This window comes from Pan troglodytes, chromosome 17, assembly GCF_028858775.2.
Source record: "Pan troglodytes isolate AG18354 chromosome 17, NHGRI_mPanTro3-v2.0_pri, whole genome shotgun sequence".
Lineage (NCBI taxonomy): Eukaryota > Metazoa > Chordata > Mammalia > Primates > Hominidae > Pan > Pan troglodytes.
Genome location: NC_072415.2, coordinates 28,273,303 through 28,294,780, shown reverse-complemented (window position 1 = coordinate 28,294,780; position 21,478 = coordinate 28,273,303). Strand labels below are relative to the sequence as shown.

General features: G+C 36.2%; 1 protein-coding gene across 2 annotated transcripts in view; it reads left to right on the top strand.

Annotated features, from left to right (window-relative positions):
* NDC80 (NDC80 kinetochore complex component) overlaps nucleotides 1-15,532 on the top strand; it is a 45,436-nt gene extending 29,904 nt beyond the window's left edge. For both annotated transcript variants that reach the window (XM_001146732.5, XM_054671728.2), the window contains exons 13-17: nucleotides 519-608; nucleotides 5,542-5,634; nucleotides 7,815-7,945; nucleotides 9,886-9,988; nucleotides 15,334-15,532. In XM_001146732.5, the coding sequence (XP_001146732.1) occupies nucleotides 519-608; nucleotides 5,542-5,634; nucleotides 7,815-7,945; nucleotides 9,886-9,988; nucleotides 15,334-15,471 (555 nt within the window). In that variant the 3' untranslated portion in view covers nucleotides 15,472-15,532. The remainder of the gene's footprint in view (nucleotides 1-518; nucleotides 609-5,541; nucleotides 5,635-7,814; nucleotides 7,946-9,885; nucleotides 9,989-15,333) is intronic.
* The last annotated feature ends 5,946 nt before the right edge of the window (nucleotides 15,533-21,478 follow it).

The following is a 21,478-nucleotide window of genomic DNA, read 5'->3' as shown; positions in this document are numbered from 1 at the left end:
TATTTCAGTTTAACCATTTTAAAGTGTGAATTTCACCTCAATTTAGAAAAATGACAAGCAATGAAGTGCTGTGTTAAAGTCAGTAGAACAGAATAAACATAAGAAATACAGGCAGAGAATCCTAAGACCAAACAGTTGAAAAGGATTAAGAGAAATTGATACTTCTGGATAACATAGCATAAAAATACAACCTACATATGAATTGTTTTCAAAAAAAATACTGCAGTAAACTAAGTGTACTTGTAAAATGTTTAAATAATAGCAATGAATTTCCAGGATAGATGAGCAAATCTTGAATTTTGCAAGTATTCAAAACCAAAAGCAGTTTATAGTCTACACTTACAGAAATTTGATTAAAAACTAGTTTTGTTTCTGTTTGACAGTATATTAGATTTAAAATGTTATAACTTCAGTTTTTCTCCAAAAGTGACTCCTCCTATCACAGTGTGTAGATGCTTCAGGAGGGATATTTTGTAATTAAATGTTATATGTCACCCACATTCCTATGTATTTTATAGGTACCTCTTAAGGAACTCCTGAATGAAACTGAAGAAGAAATTAATAAAGCCCTAAATAAAAAAATGGGTTTGGAGGATACTTTAGAACAAGTAAGTAATAAAACATAAAAAGTCATAAAAAGCGAAAATTAGATTTTAAAACCTAAAATTAAATGTTATTTATGGTTTCTGATTGCTAAGGAATTAATTTTTTAACAAAACTATGAAAAAATGAGAATTGGGTATGCCCTCGACAGAAATATTTGAAGTAACTTATTAAGACATTTAAACATCCTAGCCTTCACACATCACATATGATGAAGCGAGATGAAACTAAGTAAATTTTCCTTTTTTTAATAGAGAAGTGCCTCTAACTTGAGATAATTTAATATTTTTATACTAAAAGAGGCTTCAAGTGGCTACCTTGAAAGTAGGCAAGTATAATTACGGCGTTAGAAGCTAATTAGCTGTGATAGATTAAGAGGTTTCTTTTTACCAAGTTTTTGGATTCTGGATCATGGAATTTCAGGAGAACTCAAATTCCTTTCGAAGTCTATTTCCAAAAGTGAATTTCAGGTAGTCTCTGCTTCTGAGATCCTTAATATCACCTATATCCCTGAAAAGGAAAATTCTATTATTGTATTTAGTAACCTTTAAAGTAAACATTGTTAGTTAAGAAAAGTTAAGCTACTTCTCTAATGCACACACAAAGGATTTCATTTATAGGACACCAAGCAGTTAAAGGAAACCCCTTGTTAATTCAGCTCTTCAGGAACTACTGTGATCTGGCTAATAGATTTCAAGATATAAAATGAAATTTTATGTTTTCTCAGAAGAGAAGCTTGTTTATTTTTTCTCAATCTGGAAACAAAACCTATGGCATTTCACAAATAATTATGCTAGTAACCCACAGAAAGACATTTTTCCAATATTAATAAATTCTATCAAGACTTACTTTGTATTAGAATTTTTACATTCTCAGAAAAATAGAAAAATTTGTAACATTAGATAAGTGAAGAGTTTGATCACATCATACTATTATTGCTGTAATTCGTGGTTTCTAAAATATCTATGGAGAAAAGATGAGGAATTTGCTCCCTGGGACTGCTCCCTGGGAATGATGATTATTTGCAGTGAAGTCTTCCTTTAGCCTGCTTCATTTTGATTTCTGTTTTTTGCTGGAATGGGTACTAAAACCTGGAGATTCTCAAAAGGTATGAATTCCAAACAACAGGAACTTCATATCTAAAACATCTTTTAGACTGTCTTGAACTTTTTAAAGGCTATAGATGGGGGAAAGTTATAAAATGGCTACTATAGACTAGGACCCATGTTAGTGTCCTAGAGATAAATACATCCTTCAGGCACTCCCATATAGAGAAAAAGGCTGACATAGGTACAGTTATGCTCATCAGATTTTTAGGTTTACAAAACCCTTTGGGCTACAGGAAAACATGGCTTAGAGGGGATGCAACTGAAAATGTTAGGAGACTTAAACCAATGTATAGTAGAACTAGAGGGAAGGAAACAGGTTTAGGAAATGTTAAGGAGGTAGAACCCAAGGATTTCATGGCTGAATGTGCAAGCCTGAGGAGAAAGAAGTATCAACATGACTTCCATATTTTTGATGTGGGCAACTGAGTGAATCATAGTGCTATTAACCTAAAGGAGGAAAACTTAAAGTAGGGTGTGGTGAGATGTTGAACTTGCTGTCTGTAGGATATCCAGGAGGAAGCAGAAGCTATAGATTCAGAGTGTAAGAAGGAGATCAGGGCTGAAAATACAGATTTGATGGTCATTAGAGCATATGTAATAATTGAAGCCATATATGTGGATGAATGTGGAGGGGAAAGTGGCAGAGGATTAAATCCTAAAGAGTAACAACATTTAAGGGACCGGCGAAGGAAGGAGATTCTGGGAAAAACTCTTAGAAAAAGTGGACAAAATTAGTTGGAGAACAACAGAAGAGAATATGTTTATATATATATATATATATATATATATATATATATATATGTAATATATATAAGCCAAAGTAGGGGAAACTTTTCAAGAAGGGAGAGATCAGTAATGTCATACAGAGACTAACAACTAAAATTGTTTTTCCTATTGGACAAGTAGTTTAAGTTAAGATGGGATGGGGTAAAATGCAACTGGAAATAATAAAGTTTATAAAGAAATTAATAAATTAGAGTAACAAAACATTTAACCTGAAAAGTATTTTAAAATAATTGCCAAAACCATTTAAGAAAAAGCAGGAAAATATAAAATGAGAAATAGTTTATAGAGATGGTGGAAATTTATTTGAATTATGAAGTAATATAGTATAAACAGAAATTTATGTTTAAAATTTTTTGATGAAATGGATTGTAACCTGAACAATAGAAATCCCAAAAAAGTCAAAATATGTAAGTAACCAGAAACCAAAGTGAAAAAGAGAATTTGCTCTTCAAAAGACTCCAATAACGGATAATTTCATAGGTCACTGTTTTCAAATACTGAAGACTGGATGATTTCTGTGACATGTAAATTATCATAGAGCATAAAGAGACCTAATTCATTTATAAGGCTAATGTAGGCCTCATACCACAACATGACAAAGATATTACAAAAAGAAGAAATTAAGCTAATCACACTTATGAATATGAATGTAAATAAAGGTTAAAGTTAAATATTTGAAACTGAAATTTATGCAGCAAATAAATATTTTTTGAGTGCTTATGTGCCTAGTACTGTAATAGATGGTGATACTAGTACAGTGCAGCATCTGCCTTTGTGAACTTCATTTTAAGTGGGAAGATGGGCATGAAAACAATTTCTTCTATCATAGCTTTTTGTAATGTGAATACAGCGCACTGTGGATTCTCATAATACACTTAAGTACAGGCTCCTTCTGAGAGAAGTGATAGCTGGGCTGAGTTGTGAATAACAAGTAGGAGTTGGCCAATGGATACACAGAAGGATGCTCATGTTCATCCACATGCATGCACACACACATACACCTTGAGGACCAGAGACCAAGGAGTACAGCATGGACCGGGCATAGTGGCTCACGCCTGTAATCCTAGCACTTTGGGAGGCCAAGGTGGGTGGATGGCTTGAGCTCAGGAGTTCAGGACCAGCCGGGCAACATGGCAAAACCCAGCCACTACCAAAAATATAAAAATTAGCTGGATGTAGTGGCATGCACCTGTAGTCCCAGCTACTCTGGAGGCTGAGGTGGGAGATTGCTTGAGCCCTGGAGGTGGAGGCTGCAGTGAGCTGAGATTGTGCCACTGCACTCCAGCCTAGGTGACAAAGTGAGACCCTTTCTCCAAAAAGAAAAAACAAAGAGCACAGCATATTAGTAAATTACCATGAGTGTAAGTGAGATAAGGGAGAAGCCTGGAGAGACAAGAACCTAATTATGAAGGAGCTTGCCTTACTGGTTGAATTTTTTTGTATTCTTTAGGCAGTAGAGATCAATGAAGATTTATAAGTAAGGAAATAACAATAATTATTGTTATTTTAGTAATTTCACACTGTTGGCCTTTTGAAGAATAGATGAGAGGTGCATGAGACGAGACCATGCAATTAAGAGACCTATCAATATCCTATACAGTGAATAGTAAATGGTAGGGACCCAAAGCAAGGCTATTACAGTGAAGATGGAGAAAGGAGATTTAAAGATGGAAACAACAGTTTGGTTGTCCATTTGTATGTGAAGGTCAAGAAAGAAATCAAGAATGCCCAGGTGTCTTATCTTTGGGCAGATGGGTATGTGGTGATGTTCTTTAGCTTGATAAAGAATATAAAAGAGAAGTGTATAGAAGAGAGAATTGTAGGTTGGGATATGCTGAGTTTCAGGTCTCTGGGGCATCAAAGTGGAGAATGTCCAGTAGGCAATTGGAGTCGGGCTATATGTGTGTGTGTGTGTGTGTGTGTGTGTATGTGTGTGTGTGTGTGTGTGTGTATATATATATGTACACAATGGAAATGTGTACTTTGGGACTCAGAAAAAAATGTTTAAGTAATTAATGCAGCTTTAGTAATGCTGACATGGAAAGTAGAAGCTGCTCAGAGATGAGTAAACATGCTTTTGACCAACCATGAGGATCAGTGGAAGTTCTGGTTACTTGAGTATCTGTTGTTGTTATTACAAGTGAATTTAAAACAACTCATTTAACTTGTTAGTTACTGCAGATATAACATACCTTTAGAAAAAGTTCTTGGTGTTAGATCTGGTTTTGAGTTCTGGGCGTATGCTAGTTGTATATGTCACTACCCTGTGTTTTGTAGCAAATAATAATAGCTTCACTAAATTTGAACCCCTAAATTTTTTTTTAATTTCATATGTGTGTAGAATTATCCTTTAAAAAAAAGTCAGCTGTTTATACATTTTACTATTTTGTGTTTCTGCAGGAAACAGTTTCCTCTTGGTATAGCTGAAGAACATTCTCTATTAATTGCTGACATCAACTGGTATCAGCACTTGCCAACAGGAAATGAACTTGAAAAACACTTTTTTCTTTCAGTTTTGGTTTCAACTGATCTTAAAGTTCAAGCTTTAACAAGATTAAATGTGGTTACCTTATTACTTTTTGAAGGAATGCATGACTATACTAGCAAACATCCAATAAAATTAATACAAACAATTCTTTTTTAACATTTTAGAAAATGAACATACAAATGAAAAGCTAAATAGCTGTAGTAGATATAGTCTAAATAAAGCTAGATTTCAAATCCAGAGGCAAAAATTATTTATATATGAATAAATTGATATAACAATATTAATAATATATAATATATATGAGAGCTTAAAAAGCACTCCCACAACAACTAGTGGAAAAACAGATATTAACATCGTTAACTTTGAGGTTTCTTTGAAATTAATTTCTCTTTGGAGAATAATAAAGTTTTTGGACAAATGATAAGTGAGAGTCCAAAAGGACTAGAAGAAATAACATTGTTCAGTTAGTTGATTGATAATATAAAAACTCTATAACTTGTTAAAATATCTTTGATGTATAGTTATGATTTCTCAACCAAAGTTCTATTTCCCCAGTTGAATGCAATGATAACAGAAAGCAAGAGAAGTGTGAGAACTCTGAAAGAAGAAGTTCAAAAGCTGGATGATCTTTACCAACAAAAAATTAAGGTAAGAACTTTGCCACAGTTTGCGTAGGTTATCAAAAGCTATGTCATGATTGCTTGATGAGTCACATATTCTGACATCAAAATCAAAATCTTTAAGCTATATATATCCTATAATTTGTATCTTGGGTTAGTTTTCTCTGCCAAAGTTTATCGTAAGGAGTCATTTTATTTTGTTCTTTAAAGGACATTTTTCTGGATTAGGGCTGTTTTACCATAGAAAAGGAACATTTACTTTTCCTTTATCTGGTATTTTATACTTGCATATGACTCAGTATCCTTGCAAAACTAAACAGAATCTCTCCTACCTTTTTGTAGAGATTTAGTGTTATGTAATGCTAAAGCCTGAACCCCAATAAGGTCTTTTGAATATGTAGTTGCCCACCAAGAGTCATTGTAAACTGACTATCCTGGTCAAATTCCAAAGACTGTTTACGTGCAATCTAGAAGGTGGGTAAAATAAAAAGACTGATTCTTCAACATTCTACTGTCTGACCAGCATTTTACTTAAAGTATTCAGATGACTCTATTCATTACCACTTACACAATTCATGTGAAAATTTTAACTATGCCAATATTTTTTACTTATGTCAACAAAGTATTAGGAATTGAAAACTTTTCTCTTTGCCTGTGTTATATTTAGGACCTATTTGTTTTCTTAAACAGTGTGAAATGTTTAGAAAATATACCACATAATATGATCTAAATGTGAAATATAAGACATTGGTAATCATTTTTCTTTTTTCACACATCCTCCATGACAATGCTTGAGTTTACTCTCTGACGCACTTAAATGAAAGGTTTTATGATACTTAATCTTCACAAACCTTAGAAATGATTAATTTGGGCTACTTTGCCTGTGCATAGTTAATACATCTGTGAAATAAGGACCTAGATAAGGCTTCCTTGAAGCTCATGGGAAAAAATCTTAATTAAAATATTATAAAATTTCCTGTTGTTCAGACTGGAAAATACTGCTGAATGAATCCTATGCAAGCTTTTTGAAAACGTCACATTTGGTAAATACTTCCAACTCACCAGAAAACTAAAAAACTTCACTTACTGAATTCTAGCCAGTTGACCTTGGCGCCCTAAAAACTGAACCAATTTTATTTAGTTTCTGCATCTTTGAGAATAAAGTGACTTTTTAATTTTTTAAAGGAAAAGGTATTTTTTGTTCATAATATAAATGCTCATTACAAACAATAGAGACTCGAGAGAAATGTATAAAATGGGAACTGAAATGTACCTTATAATCTACCATAATCCCATCACTAGAAACAATGGTTAAAGTTTAGGGAGTGTCTTCCAGATATACAAACATATATTTTTTTAATGGTACCAAATTATACATAGTTTTTCATAATCTGTCTTTCTCAAGAAAAGATATCATGGATATCTTTTCATACGAATGTAGAGAGAGCAATCCTTCTATTGTGTTTTTATTTTACATATATACATAGTATATATATATATATATATAACTTATTTAGCTAGCCCCTTATTAATTTTTTCCCTAAATTTTCAACTGTGAAATAATGTTGCTGTGAATATCTTTGTATATCTTTATGTATTTTTCCATTCCTTCCCTTTGATAAATTTCTGAAGCATTGAGTTAAAGGTTATATATATTTTAAAGCTTATATATATTTTAAATTTTAATAAATATTTTCAAATTAAAAAATAATAAAATCACTTTTTGTTTTTTGAGACAGTGTCTCGCTCTGTCGCTCAGGCTGGAATGCAATGGCACAGTCTCAGCTCACTGCAACCTCCACCTCCTGGGTTCAAGCGATTCTCATGTCTCAGCCTCCTGAGTAACTGGGATTACAGGTGCATGCCACCATGCCCAACTAATTTTTGTATTTTTAGTAGAGATGGGGTTTCACCTCGCTGGCCAGGCTGGTCTCAAACCCTTGACTTCAAGTGATCCACCCACCTCAACCTCCCAAAGTGCTGGGATGACGGGCATGAGCCACCATGCCCAGCCGCATTTGTTTTTATAATACAGAATTCCCAAAGGAGCACTTTAAAGTCTCTTGCATGTAAAACAGTAAGCATCTTGAGAATACAAATGATGCAACCTGATTTTATTTAAGTGCTTTTTATAATTGTTTTAAATCCACCTAGAGTATACAGAATGTGAATATCAAGAAACCCATAACCATGACTTTATCCTGATAGGAAGCAGAGGAAGAGGATGAAAAATGTGCCAGTGAGCTTGAGTCCTTGGAGAAACACAAGCACCTGCTAGAAAGTACTGTTAACCAGGGGCTCAGTGAAGCTATGAATGAATTAGATGCTGTTCAGCGGGAGTAAGTTTATCTCACCAAGATTTATACGTTTATTTTCAGATTATTAATTTAACAGTTCCATAAAATTAGATCTATTTTTATTTGCTTTAATTTATAGTATACAGCTATTTAGGATGGAAAGAATGGTATATAGAACTTAAGTACAACTGCTTATAACTCGAGAACTTTCTCTATCAACAGATACATTCTGTTAGTATTAGAGTTACTGTCCACCAAGAAATCATTAATCGTTAGATCTAGTTAATACATGGCTTTTAATCCCTGAAAACAACATAAAAAGTTTTAAATCAATTCAAATAAATTTGGCTATTTGTTAGTGAATTTTAATAAAATTCCACTAAGCTTTAATAAACTCCACTGAGCTCATGTTTTTATTTCCTAGAAATTATGTATATTATATAGTAAAATGTAATTATACTATAAATTACAGTCAGTCTACTATAACACAACATATGCCTTCCAAATAGTTACCGTGCTGTGCAAAATCATGCCATAAAAATCACAGGACCTACGGGAAAACTGATATTGAGGCACAGCACTAACATTTCATCAGTAGTTAGGCTCAGTGGCACACACCTGTAGTCCCAGCTACTCATGAGGCCGAGACAGGAGAATCACTTGAGAAGTTCAAGAAGTTCAAGGCCATCCTGGGCAATATAGCAAGACTCCATCTCTAAAAAAATTAAAAACTCCATCAGTGACACATATAAACAAAAGATAAGAATCAAATAAAAATGTTAGCACAATGATACACATACTTAATGGCTAAGAAATACATAATGCTACAATAAATATGGGACCCTTCATATTAAAAAGACCTCTAGTTTGATTTGAGAAATGGGCATTCAGAAGGCTGCAGACTGAATTACTGTAAAGAGGTAGAAAGTGGGTTATCTGAAGTGGGATGGAAATTGCACCATCAGTACTGGATGCATGTGGCTCATTACATATGCAGTGCACTGAGTACCTGCTGTACATTTGATGTGTGTGCTTAGATGTGTGTATTCTTTTGCATCTGGATTCAGCTGGGTGCGGTTTTCTGCATTCACCAAGTATTTCTCAGGAAAGAAACTGGCATAAGCAAACATGAAATTTGCCAGATTGCGCTCATATTTCCAAACAAACACAACAGAACTGCCTATATATTTTGTTGTATTTCTTAGAAGTACTTTATAATCAAATTATACATTGTCAGGATCTCATCCTTCTCAGTTTCCCTCACAATTTTTAAAACTTACATAGGAAAAATTTTAGCCACACTATATAATAACTACAACTACAAACAGTGGCATCGTTTCTTTAAATAATTTTCTGTCTCTGTGTATATAATGCTCTTGAGCAACTTATATAAAATCAATATACTGAACAGTTAATCCATAGGCTCCATGTACATTTATGTAAAATATACATTTTTTAAGTCTTAAGTTGCCCTCAAATAACTGAAAAATGTCCTATTTTGAGATTGCAAGTACAAGCCTTGTGAAAGTCATTTCTCTTCACTTCTTTATTTGTAGGCCAAGGGGAGAAAACTCAGTTGAGGTTTATTTGGCCTGCAATTTTATTGGTTTTAATTTGAATTTGAATTCCTGTAAGTAAGACTTCTACTCCCCCATTTGCAAATTTTTGTCTTGCCCAGAAAGCATTTGAGTTTACAATCCCTTTGGAGACTCAGTTACAACCCTTCGCTCCAAAGCTTTATATGTTAAAACATGAAGTTTTGGTGCTCTTTTGTTTTGTTGCTTGCAAAGGATCTTTGAAAATGTTTATATTTCTCTTTTAATTATTGATAGTGGGACCTCTACAAATTATACATATAGTATGCAGCAGATAAATCAATCACAGTTTGGTTTTTTTGAATGTGGAAATGGGAAGTGAGCTAACTAGAACGGATGTATTAATTTTTTTCCTGGACAACTTAAACAAGAGTTTTTGTTCTACAGATACCAACTAGTTGTGCAAACCACAACTGAAGAAAGACGAAAAGTGGGAAATAACTTGCAACGTCTGTTAGAGATGGTTGCTACACATGTTGGGTCTGTAGAGGTAAGTATGTGATGGTCTTTCCTACGTTCTAAGAAAGGTTTTTAGAACTTTGATATATTTCTGCTTTCTTCCATATAAATTAAATGATGAATCTTATTTCTATTTAAAGTATGATCTAGCAAAAATTTATCAGAAGAATCTTGTCTAGTGATGTGGCAACGTGATGCAGGGGAACACTTGTGCATTTTTTTTTTTTTTTTTTTTTTTTTGAGACGGAGTTTCACTCTCGTCACCCAGGCTGGAGTCCAATGGCATGGTCTCAACTCACTGCAACCTCCACCTCCCGGGTTCAAGTGATTCTCCTGTCTCAGCCTCCCAAGTACCTGGGATTACAGGAGCCTGCCACCACGCCCAGCTAATTTTTGTATTTTTAGTAGAGACAGGGTTTCATCTTGTTGGCCAGGCTGGTCTCAAACTCCTGACCTCAGGTGATTCACCTGCCTCGGCCTCCCAAAGTGCTGGGATTACAGGCATGAGCCACCACACCCAGCCCACTTGTGCATTTTATAAAGTAATCTATTGTATTTGCATAAACAACATATGATGTTATGTATTACATCAACAATGTATAATGATGCTATGCCAGGCCATGTTCTACATACTGAAAACATATTAGTACATTTGAAAACTTATCGTACATTTAGGATTTCATTAAGCTTAACATGAAAGGGCATATCTTATGATGATCGTTATTCCTTTCTGTGATTTCATATAGGCACAAAGTAAAGTATTTCAAAAGTATGAGGTTTATTTACCTTATCCCCACTCTTCACACAGCTAAAGTTCACCAATAAAACTATCCCTCCAACCTGCTGCACAGAGCCCCAGAAGCTAAGATAAATTGCTGAACTATAAAATTCTTGGTTAATTTATTAGGTGATAATATATTTCCAGTTGAGTTTGGTTTAAGAAAAAAATTCACTTTATCATATTAATAGACTTCCATTTATTGAAAACATGAGCATGTGATACCCTACTACCCATCCTCTCCCCTGAAAGACATTGAACTGCTGCTTTCTTGGTGCCAATGGTCTTCACTTTTTAGTATGAAGAACTAAGAAAAGCATCCTAGATGCTATGTCAGAAAACGTGGGTTCTACCCACTTTCTAACTCAAGCACTAAGTGGTTCTATAACCTTGCCTGATCCTTTTCAACCAGTGTTATTCATCTGAACCATAGAACAAAAAATTATCTGAGTGATACATTCTCATTTTCCCAATCATAGTATACAATAATTCTGTTCTAGATGCATAAGAGAAAAGTTTATTCATAGCATACAATTGATGGCTTAGGTTGACAGAGCCTGTTTTTATGTATCATTTTACATCTTTGGGTCCTTAGTTTCTTCATCTGTAAAAATGAAGCAGTTGTGCTAAACAGTTGTGAACATCCTTAGCACCTCTGACTTTCTTTTCTTTCTTTTTTTTTTTTTTTTTTGAGACAGCCTCACTCTGTCGCCCAGGCAGTAGTGCAATGGCGCGATCTCGGCTCACTGCAAATTCGCCTCCCAGGTTCAAGGGATTCTCCTGCCTCAGCCTCCCAAGTAGCTGGGATTACAGGCATGTGCCACCATGCCCGGCTAATATTTGTATTTTTAGTGGAGACAGAGTTTCACCATGTTGGCCAGGCTGGTCTCAAACTCCTGACCTCAAGTGATCTGCCCACCTCAGCCTCCCAAAGTTCTGGGATTGCAGGCGTGAGCCACTGCGCCTGGCTGTGATTTTCTATTATCTGCAGCTCTATTGTCTGTCCTTTGTTAATTCAGTAGTAACTTATCACTAGGGATTTGTGTGAAGTAATCACAGTTATCAATGTTTTAATCAGTTAACATAAAGCTAAATTTGAAAACCTAATGGTAAGTTACTATTATTTTTTAGTTTCTGTATAGTTTGGTGTTACTAGGAAAATTAGACCAAATTCAGCAAGCACTAAGCGCTTACTTTGCACTATGCAAAATTTATGATTAATCAGTATAAATTCTTAATAGCTTTCATAAAATATGGAAGAACCATAGAAAGTCAAACTAGTGTGGTTCCAATAAACAATATTTGTTGAACAGGATCAGGCAAAATGAGGAAACTTTACAATGAGTAATCAAGTTGGACTAAAGAAAACAGAGGGGGGAGTTTAGATCTAAAGGTACTTTTAGATGGAATATTTTTCTTGTGGGACAAAGTGTTTATTTGAGCAGTTCCTGGTTGGAGCCCCATAAAGGTCTCACATGTGGCTTGATGTTCTAGACCAGGGGTCAGCAAACTACAACCTGCAGGACCAATTGGGCCTACAGCCGGCTTTTGTAAATAAAGTTTTATTGGAACACAGCCACATCATTTGTTTTAGTATATCTTTGGCTGGTTTTGCACTACAGTGGCAGAATTGAGCAATTGTTAAGAAAACCATCTAGACTGCCAAGCCTAAAGTAGTTATTATTTGATTCTTTACAGAAAAACTTTGCTTTTCCTGTGAGACACAAAATCACCTTTTTTTTCTTTTTTGGTCTGTTTAGGCATACCAAGAATTATTATAAAGCTGTAATAACTAGCACATTGTAGTATTGATGCAGAAAGACCAGTCTCTGTGATTAAGAGTGCAGAAATAGATGCATGAGCATAGACATGAAATATATGTGAGAGAGGCCGTATTTCAGAATAGTTGGATAAAATGAATTGTTCAGTTAATGAAGTTGGATCCCTACCTTAAACTCTACACAGAAATCAGTTCCAGATGGATTCAGAAATTAATGTGAGGCTAACTTTTTTAACTTTTACGAGAATTATAAGAAACTATCTTTATACTTCAGGGGTTGTAAATGAATTCTTAAATTAGACACAAAAAGCACAAACCACAAAAAAAATTATTTACAAATTTACCTTTCTTAAAATTAAGATCTTCTCTACATCAAAAGACATGGAAAGAGAGTGGAAAGACAAGCCACAAACTGATAGAAGATGTTTTTTAAAACACAACTGGTAAAAGATTACCATCCAGATATACAATGGCCTTTGAAAAATAAATAAATGGACCAAAGATTTGAAGGGGCCCCGAAAATATGTACATCTGATATGTATCAATAAAAATAATTATTTTACTTGAATGAGAATTTCACAAAAGAACCAAGGTGGCCAATAAACATATGAAAGTATATGTCATATTCCACACTTAAGAAATTGGCAAAAATTTAGTTTGATCATTACCAAATGCCAGCAAGGATGTGGAGAAATGGGAGTTCTAATTTACTGCTAGCAACTATGTAAATTGATAAAATAATTTTAGAAAATAATTTGGTGGCTGGGCACAGTGGGTCACGCTTGTAATCCCAGCACTTTGGGAGGCCAAGGCTGGCGGATCACAAGGTCAGGAGATCGAGACCATCCTGGCCAACATGGTGAAACCCCATCTCTACTAAAAATACAAAAATTAGCTGGGTGTGGTGGCGCATGCCTGTAATCCAAGCTACTTAGGAGGCTGAGGCACGAGAATCACTTGAACCCAGGAGGCAGAGGTTGCAGTGAGCCGAGATCGCACCACTGCACTCCAGCCTGGCTACAGAGCAAGACGCTGTCTCAAAAAAAAAAAAAGAAAGAAAGAAAGAAAGAAAGTAATTTGGCAATCCGAAAAACCAACTTTCACTCTAGGTATATTTGCCCTAAAAAAAATATTTACACTATATGCTAGGGGGCTGTACTAGGTTGAATAGTGCCCCCCGCAAAAGTCATGTCTATCCTAAATCACAGAAGGTGAGCTTATTTGGAAGTAGGATCTTTGCAAATGCAGTTGGTTAAGATGAGGTCATATTGGATTAGGGTAGGCCCTAAATCTAGTGACTGGTATCCTTACATGAAGATCATGTGAAGACAGAGGCAGATATTGGGGTGAAGCAGCCACATGCTAAGGAACACCAAGGACTGCCAGGAGCCACCAGAAACTGGGAAGAGACAAAGAAGGATTCTTCCCTAGAGCCTTCAGAGAGACCATGGCCCTGCTGACATCTTGATTTCAAACTTCTGGCCTCCAGAGCTGAAAGAATACATTTCTGTTGTTTTAAGCCACCTAGTTTGTGGTAATTTGTTACAGTATCAGTATTTGAAATAGCAAAAAAATCAACAAAAACAACAAGAAAAAATAATGTGGCATGTTAGTTTCCCATTGCTAATGTAACAAATTACCACCAACCTAATGGCTTAAAACAACACAAATTTGTCATCTTAGAGTTATTAAGGTTAGTCTAAAATGGGTCCAAAGGGCTGTAATCTTTCTGGGGCCTTTGCCAGCTTCTAGAGGCCACCTACAGTCCTTGGCTTGTAGCTCCTTCCTTTATCATTAAAGCCAGTGCATGGCATCTTCTCTCCTCTCTGCCCTCTGCTGCTGTCCTTAAATTCCTTCTCTGACTCTGACACTGGTGATTTCCTGTTCTAAGGACCCACCTGGATAGTGCAGGATAATCTCCTTTTCTCAAGATCCTTAACTTAGTCACATCTACGGTTTCTTTTGCTATGTAAGCTAATAGTCACAGGTTCCTTTCTGGAATTAGGGCATGGACATCTTTGGAAAGGCTATTACTCAGCCTACTATACCTGGGAACAAACAAAACTTCATTACCAGCAAAATAAGTAAATGTTGATATATTCATTCTAGAATACTATGCAGTACATTGAATAAACTGCAGCCATATGTAGTAACATGAATGAATTTTAAAATACTGTATGAAAAAGTCATAGAACATTATGTTTAATATCATTTGATAAATATGAAGGTGAAAACCAGGTACTATTAAGTCAATATATATTTAGACATGTGTGTGTAATAAAGGTATAATATAAAGAAAAGCAAAACACCATTCAGGCAAGAGGCTATATCTTGGGGAGAAAAAAGAAGATACAATTCAGAAAGGGCACAAAAAGAGAGCCTATGTGGTGAATACAAATATATTCTTTTTACTTTTTTTTTTTGGAGATAACATCTTGCTCTGTGACACAGGCTGGAGTGCAGTGGTCCAATCTTGGCTCACTGCAACCTCCACTTCCCAGCCTCAGGTGATCTCCTGCCTCAGCCTCTTGCATAGTTGGAATTACAGGCACACACCACCACACCTGGCTAATTTTTGTATTTTTAGTAGAGAGGGGGTTTTGCCATGTTGGTCAGGCTGGTCTCAAACTCCTGACCTCAAATGATCCACCCACCTCAGCCTCATAAAGTGCTGGGATTGCAAGAGTGAGCCACCATGCCCGGCCCTTTTTATTCTTAACTTAAAAATGTTATCCTCTTGTTTGTAAATTTTACAATTAAACATTTTAAAAGAAATTAATTTTTTTTTACTTTAACAATTGTTAATTCTCTTCACTAGAAACATCTTGAGGAGCAGATTGCTAAAGTTGATAGAGAATATGAAGAATGCATGTCAGAAGATCTCTTGGAAAATATTAAAGAGATTAGAGATAAGTATGAGAAGAAAGCTACTCTAATTAAGTCTTCTGAAGAATGAAGATAAAATGTTGATCATGTATATATATCCATAGTGAATAAAATTGTCTCAGTAAAGTGTATTTTTCTCTCTCATTTCTTACTAATTTCAAATGGTGAGAAGGCAAGGTAGTATGATTTAAACCAGAAGTCGGCAAAATACAGGTTGAGGATCCCTTACCCAAAATGCTTGGGACCAGAATTGTTTTGGAATTGGGTTTTTGGGGGTTGGGTTTTTTGTTTTTTGTGTGTTTGTTTGTTTGTTTGTTTTTCAGATTTTGGAAATCTTGTGATATCTTGAGGACAGGACTCATGTCTAAACATGAGATTTATTTATACACCTTATACACATAGGCTGAAGGTTACTTCATGCAATATTTTTAATAATTTTGTGCATGAAACAATTTTGACTGAAATCCTTCATGAGGTCAAATGTGGCATTTTCCAGTTGGTGTTATGTCAGCGCTCAAAAAGTTTCAAATTTTAGGCTGTTTGTGGTGGCTCATGCGTGTAATCCAAGCACTTTGGGAGGCCAAGGTGTGAGACCCTACAAAAAGTTTAAAAATAAGCCAGGCATGGTGGCACCCACCTGCAGTCCCAGCTACTCACGAGACTGAGGTAGGAGTCTACCTTGAGTCCAGGAGGTTGGGGCTGCAGTGAGCTGTGATCACGCCACTGCACACCAGCCTGGGTGGCAGAGCAAGACCCTATCTCCAAAAAAGAAAAAAAGAAAAGTTTCAGATTTTGAAGCTTTTTGGATTAGAGATGTTCTCAACCTACATCATGTGAGCCAAATCCAGCCGCACCCATTTATTTTCATATTGTCTATGACTGCTTTCTTACTACAGTGGCAGAGTTGAGTATATTCCAGAGAGACCATGTGGCCTGCAAAGCTAGAAATGTTGAGAAATGTTTACTGTCTGGCCCTTTACAGAAAGTTCGCTGATCCCTTGTACAAATTATACAAAGGTTGATACTAACTAAACTTTTTAATGACTCTAGGCATATAGTACAACCCACTCCTGATCCAGAGCCCTGTGGTTTTCCAAGAAGATAAAGTTCTTTCTGGCTTCATGCCATCTTTACTCTGAAACAGAAGAATACAGAATGTGAGAAACAGAAGAAATAAAAGAGTTCAACCCCCTCATTTTAGAGATGGGAGTTTATTTCTAGAGAAGCTCTGATTTCCCTCAGATTACACCTCTTAGTAGTGCTACAAGCCACAGTGGAACTTATCTGAGCTGGTGCACAATCCTGGGTACAGCCACAGGAGCCATGACAAATGAATATTCAGGATGTTAGAATGTGAGGTTTAAATTTCTGTTCTTTCAAATGTGAGTCAGAATGAAGAACATAAAAAGAAATGTAAGTAAAATACAATAAAAACTTGGAATGGAATTACAGCAAGGCTTTATGAAGAGAAGTGCATTTAGAGTGGAATGAAAAAGAGGTTACAGTTTAGGGATAACTAATAATGACAAGCGTAGTAGTTACCAATGTATTGAAAAATCTTGACTTCTGACATCTAATAGAACTTTCTTCGATATAAATGTTCTATCTGCACTATCCAGTGTGATACCAGCCACATGTAGTTATTGTGCACTCAAGTGACACATGAAGAAAGAGACTCAAAGATCTGAATGGACATTTCTCAAAATCAGACATACAAATGGCCAATGGGTATGTGAAAAAATGCTGAACATCACTATGCAGAGAAATGCAAATCAAAACCACAATGAATACCTCACGCCAGTTAAAATGGCTTTTATCAAAAAGGGAATAGGGTTCCTGGCAAGGACGTGGACAAAAGGGAACCCTCCTCCGTTGTTGATGGGAATGTAAATTAGTGCAGCCACTATGGAAAACTGTGGAGATTCCTGAAAAAATTAAAAATAGAACTATCATGATCCAGCAATCCCACTGCTGGGTATATATCCAAAAGAAAAGAAATCAATATATTGAAGAGATGTCTGCACTCCCATGTTTATTTCAGCACTACTTACAATAGCCAAAATATGGAATCAACCCAAGTGCCCGTCAATGGATAAGTGGATAAAGAAAATGTGATATATATACACAATGGAATATTCCACCATTAAAAAAAATGAAATCCTATCATTTGCAGCAACATGGACGGAACGGAAGGTCACTGTTAAGTGAAATAAACCAAGCACAGAAACACAGATATCACATGTTCTCACTCAGATGTAGGAGTTAGGAATGTGGATCTCATAAAGAATGGTGGTTATCAGAGGCAGGGATGGGTAGAGGGAGGGAGGGATGAAGAGAGGTCAATAAATGGCTACAAAAAATACAGGTAGATAGAAAAAATAGACCTAGTGTTCGATAAGTCAGTAGAGTGACTCTAGTAAAACATCTATTGTATATTTCAAAATAGTAGAGAATAATTCAAATGTTTGCAGCATAAAGAAAAGATAAATGTTTAAGGTGATGGATGTTCCATTTACCCTGATTTGGTTATTATACATTATATTAATATATTAATATCAAAATATCACATGTACCCCAGAAATATGCACATCTATTATGTATCAATAAAAAATAAAATTGCCACAGTCATAAATGAAATCATATTCTTCGCAACAATATCGATAGAGCTGGAGGCCTTTATCCTAAGTTAACTGACTCAGAAATAAGAAACCACATACCATATTTTCTCATGTATAACTGGGAGTTAAACATGTACACAGGGACATAAAGATGGAAATAATAGACACTGGGGACTCCAAAAGTGGGGGAGGGTGGAAAGGAGCCTAGGGTTGAACAATTACCTATTTTACCTAGAAGCCCCACCAATATGCAATATACCCGTGTAACATACAAGTAACCCTTGAATCTAAAAATTGTTAAAAAAAATAAAAAATAAAAAGACTCAAGATCTTTGCCACTCAAAACCTGGTACAGAAACAACAGCAGCATCACCATCACCTGTGAGCTTGTTAGAAATGCAGACTCTGTTTTAAGAGACAGAGTCTCGCTCTGTCGCCCAGTCTGGAGTGCAGTGGTGTGATCATAGCTCACTGCAGTTTCAAACTCCTGGTCTCAAGCAATTCCACCACCTCAGCCTCCCAAGTAGCTAGGACCACAGGCTCATGCCACCACGTCTAATTTGGTTGGTTTTGTTTGTTTGGTTTTGGGTTTTTTTGACACAGAGTCTCACTCTTATCACCCAGGCTAGAGTGCAGTGGTACCAAATTGGCTCACTGCAACCTCCGCCTTCCAGGTTCAAGCAATTCTCATGCCTCAGCCTCCCGAGTAGCTGGGATTACAGGCACGTGCCACCATGCCTGGCTAATTTGTGTATTTTAGTAGAGACAGGGTTTCACCATGTTGGCCAGGTTGGTCTCGAACTCGTGACCTGAAGTGATCTGACCACCTCAGCCACCCAAAGTGCTGGGATTACAGGCATGAGCCACCACATCTGGCCTAATTTTTTTTTTTTAGAGACAGGATCTCACTATGTTGTCCAGGCTGGTCTCAAACTCCAGGAGTCAAGCAATCCTCCCAACTTGGCCTCCCAAACTCTAGGATTGCAGGTGTGAGCTACTGTGCCTGGTCCAGAAATGCATACTCTTGATCCCACCCCAAACCTACTGAATCAGAATCTGTACTTTTTATAGTGTATTAACATAAACTACATATTTAAAGTTTTCATAAGTGTTGACATCTATATCTGTAAAACCATCATCACAATCAAGCTAATGAATATATCCATCACCACCAAGAGTTTGCTTATAGCCCTTTGCCATCCATTCTCACCCCCCACACCACACCAATCTCCAGGAAAGCACTGATCAATCACCTTTCTGTTACTACAGACCAATTAGTAAATTGGTAACAGAAACAGTAAATTGAAAACAAAGAAATTTACAACTTTCTAGAATATTACATAAATATATAATGTAGTATGTATACTTCTGCATGGCTTCTTTCACTCAGAATAATTCTTCTGAGACTCACACATGTTCTGTGTATCAATAGTTTATTCCTTTTTATTGTCAAATAATATTCCATCATATGAACACGCTGAGTTTGTTCATCCATTCACCTGTTGATGGTCATTGTGTTGTTTATAGTTTTTGACTATTACAAATAAAAAGCCATTATGAACATTCATGTATAAATGTTCATATGGACACATGCTTTTTCATTACTCTTAGTTAAAAACCTTGGAGTGGAATAGCTAGTCCATATAGCATAGACGCAAATTTAACTTTTAAGAAACTCACTGGTGGCTGGGCCCGGTGGCTCATGCCTGTAATTCCAGCACTTTGGGAGGCCGAGACGTGTAGATCATCTGAGGTCAGGAGTTCAAGACCAGCCTGTCCAACATGGTGATACCCCATCTTTACAGAAATACAAAAATTAGCCGGGCATGATGGCGGGTGCCTGTAATCCCAGCCACTTGGGAGGCTGAGGTGGAAGAATCGCTTGAACCCAGGAGATGGAGGTTGCAGTGAGCCAAGATCACACCATTACACTCCAGCCTGGATGGCAGAGTGAGACTCCATCTCAAAAAAAAAAAAAAAAGAAAGAAATTCACTGGCTTGTCCAAAGGTAGTATGTTATCTCAATTGATTTTTCATATTCAGTTACAGATCAAACTCCTTGTTCTACTCTTTCCCTCTTCTCACTACTACACTTGATGAGTGGAAAGAAGGAAGGAAGGAAGGAGAGAAAGAAAAAGAAAGAAAGAGAAAAAGAAAGAAAGAAAGAAAGAAAGAAAAAGAAAACTCACAAAATATTTGTTTTCCAAGTGGTTGTACTATATTATGTTCCTACCTGCAGTGAGGGTTCCCGTTGGTCCAAATCCTTCCTGACGCTTGCTATGATAGGACTTCTTCCAAACTGCTCATTACTTTAAAACATTTGATGTTTGAGCACGCTGCTTGTCATAAAGTTCTGTCTTCTACTGGACCAAAATCTGCCTCTTTGTAACTTCCTCTAGTTCCATGTTTTTACCACTGAGTAGTTGGGTTATCGCAGTCTAATTCCATTGAGGAACATCAATTATCTTTATTTTTTATTATCCATCTTATGTTTGATTCTATGTTTGATTAAATCAATTTTTTCCCAATTGTTTTAATCTCTTTGTCATTTTTCCTCACTTTCAGTGTTGTTATTTAAGTCTTTCTTCTATGGAAGTGTTTTTTAAAATTTTATTTAATTTTAAATTTTGGAAGAATTTGACTTTTTAAAAAGGTTGCAAGAGTAATTCAAATTGTCCCCCTCACACAAATTCTCTTGCTAATATTTCACTACAAACATTTATTTATCATTCTCGCTCCTCTCCTTTCTATTTATTTATTAATATCTGTTTTAGAGATAGGGTCTTGCTCTATCGCTCTGGCTGGAATGCAATGGTGTGATCATGGTTCACTGCAGCCTCGAACTCCTGGGTTCATGTAATCCTCCTGCCTCAGCCTTTTGGGTAGCTCGAACTACAGGTGTGCACCACCACATACAGCTAATTTTTGTATTTTTTTTTTTGCAGAGACAGAGTCTAGCTATGTTGCCTGGGCTGGTCTCAAAATCCTAGACTCGGCCGGGCGCGGTGGCTCATGCCTGTAATCCCAGCACTTTGGGAGGCCGAGGCGGGCGGATCACGAGGTCAGGAGATCGAGACCATCCTGGATAACACGGTGAAACCCCGTCTCTACTAAAAATACAAAAAATTAGCAGGGTGTGGTGGCGGGCAACTGTAGTCCCAGCTACTTGGGAGGCTGAGGCAGAAGAATGGCGTGAACCCGGAGGCGGAGCTTGCAGTGAGCCGAGATCGCGCCACTGCACTCCAGCCTGGGTAACAGAGCGAGACGCCGTCTCAAAAAAAATAAATAAATAAAAATCCTAGACTCAAGCGATCCTCCAGCCTCGACCTCTCAAAGAGATAGGATTAAAGGCATCATTACTGTGCATAGCCTTTTCTCTTATCTTGACTCACCTGTAAGTTGCAGACATGATACCTTTTTAACTTCAAATAATTCAGTATATATTTCCTTAAAAAAATG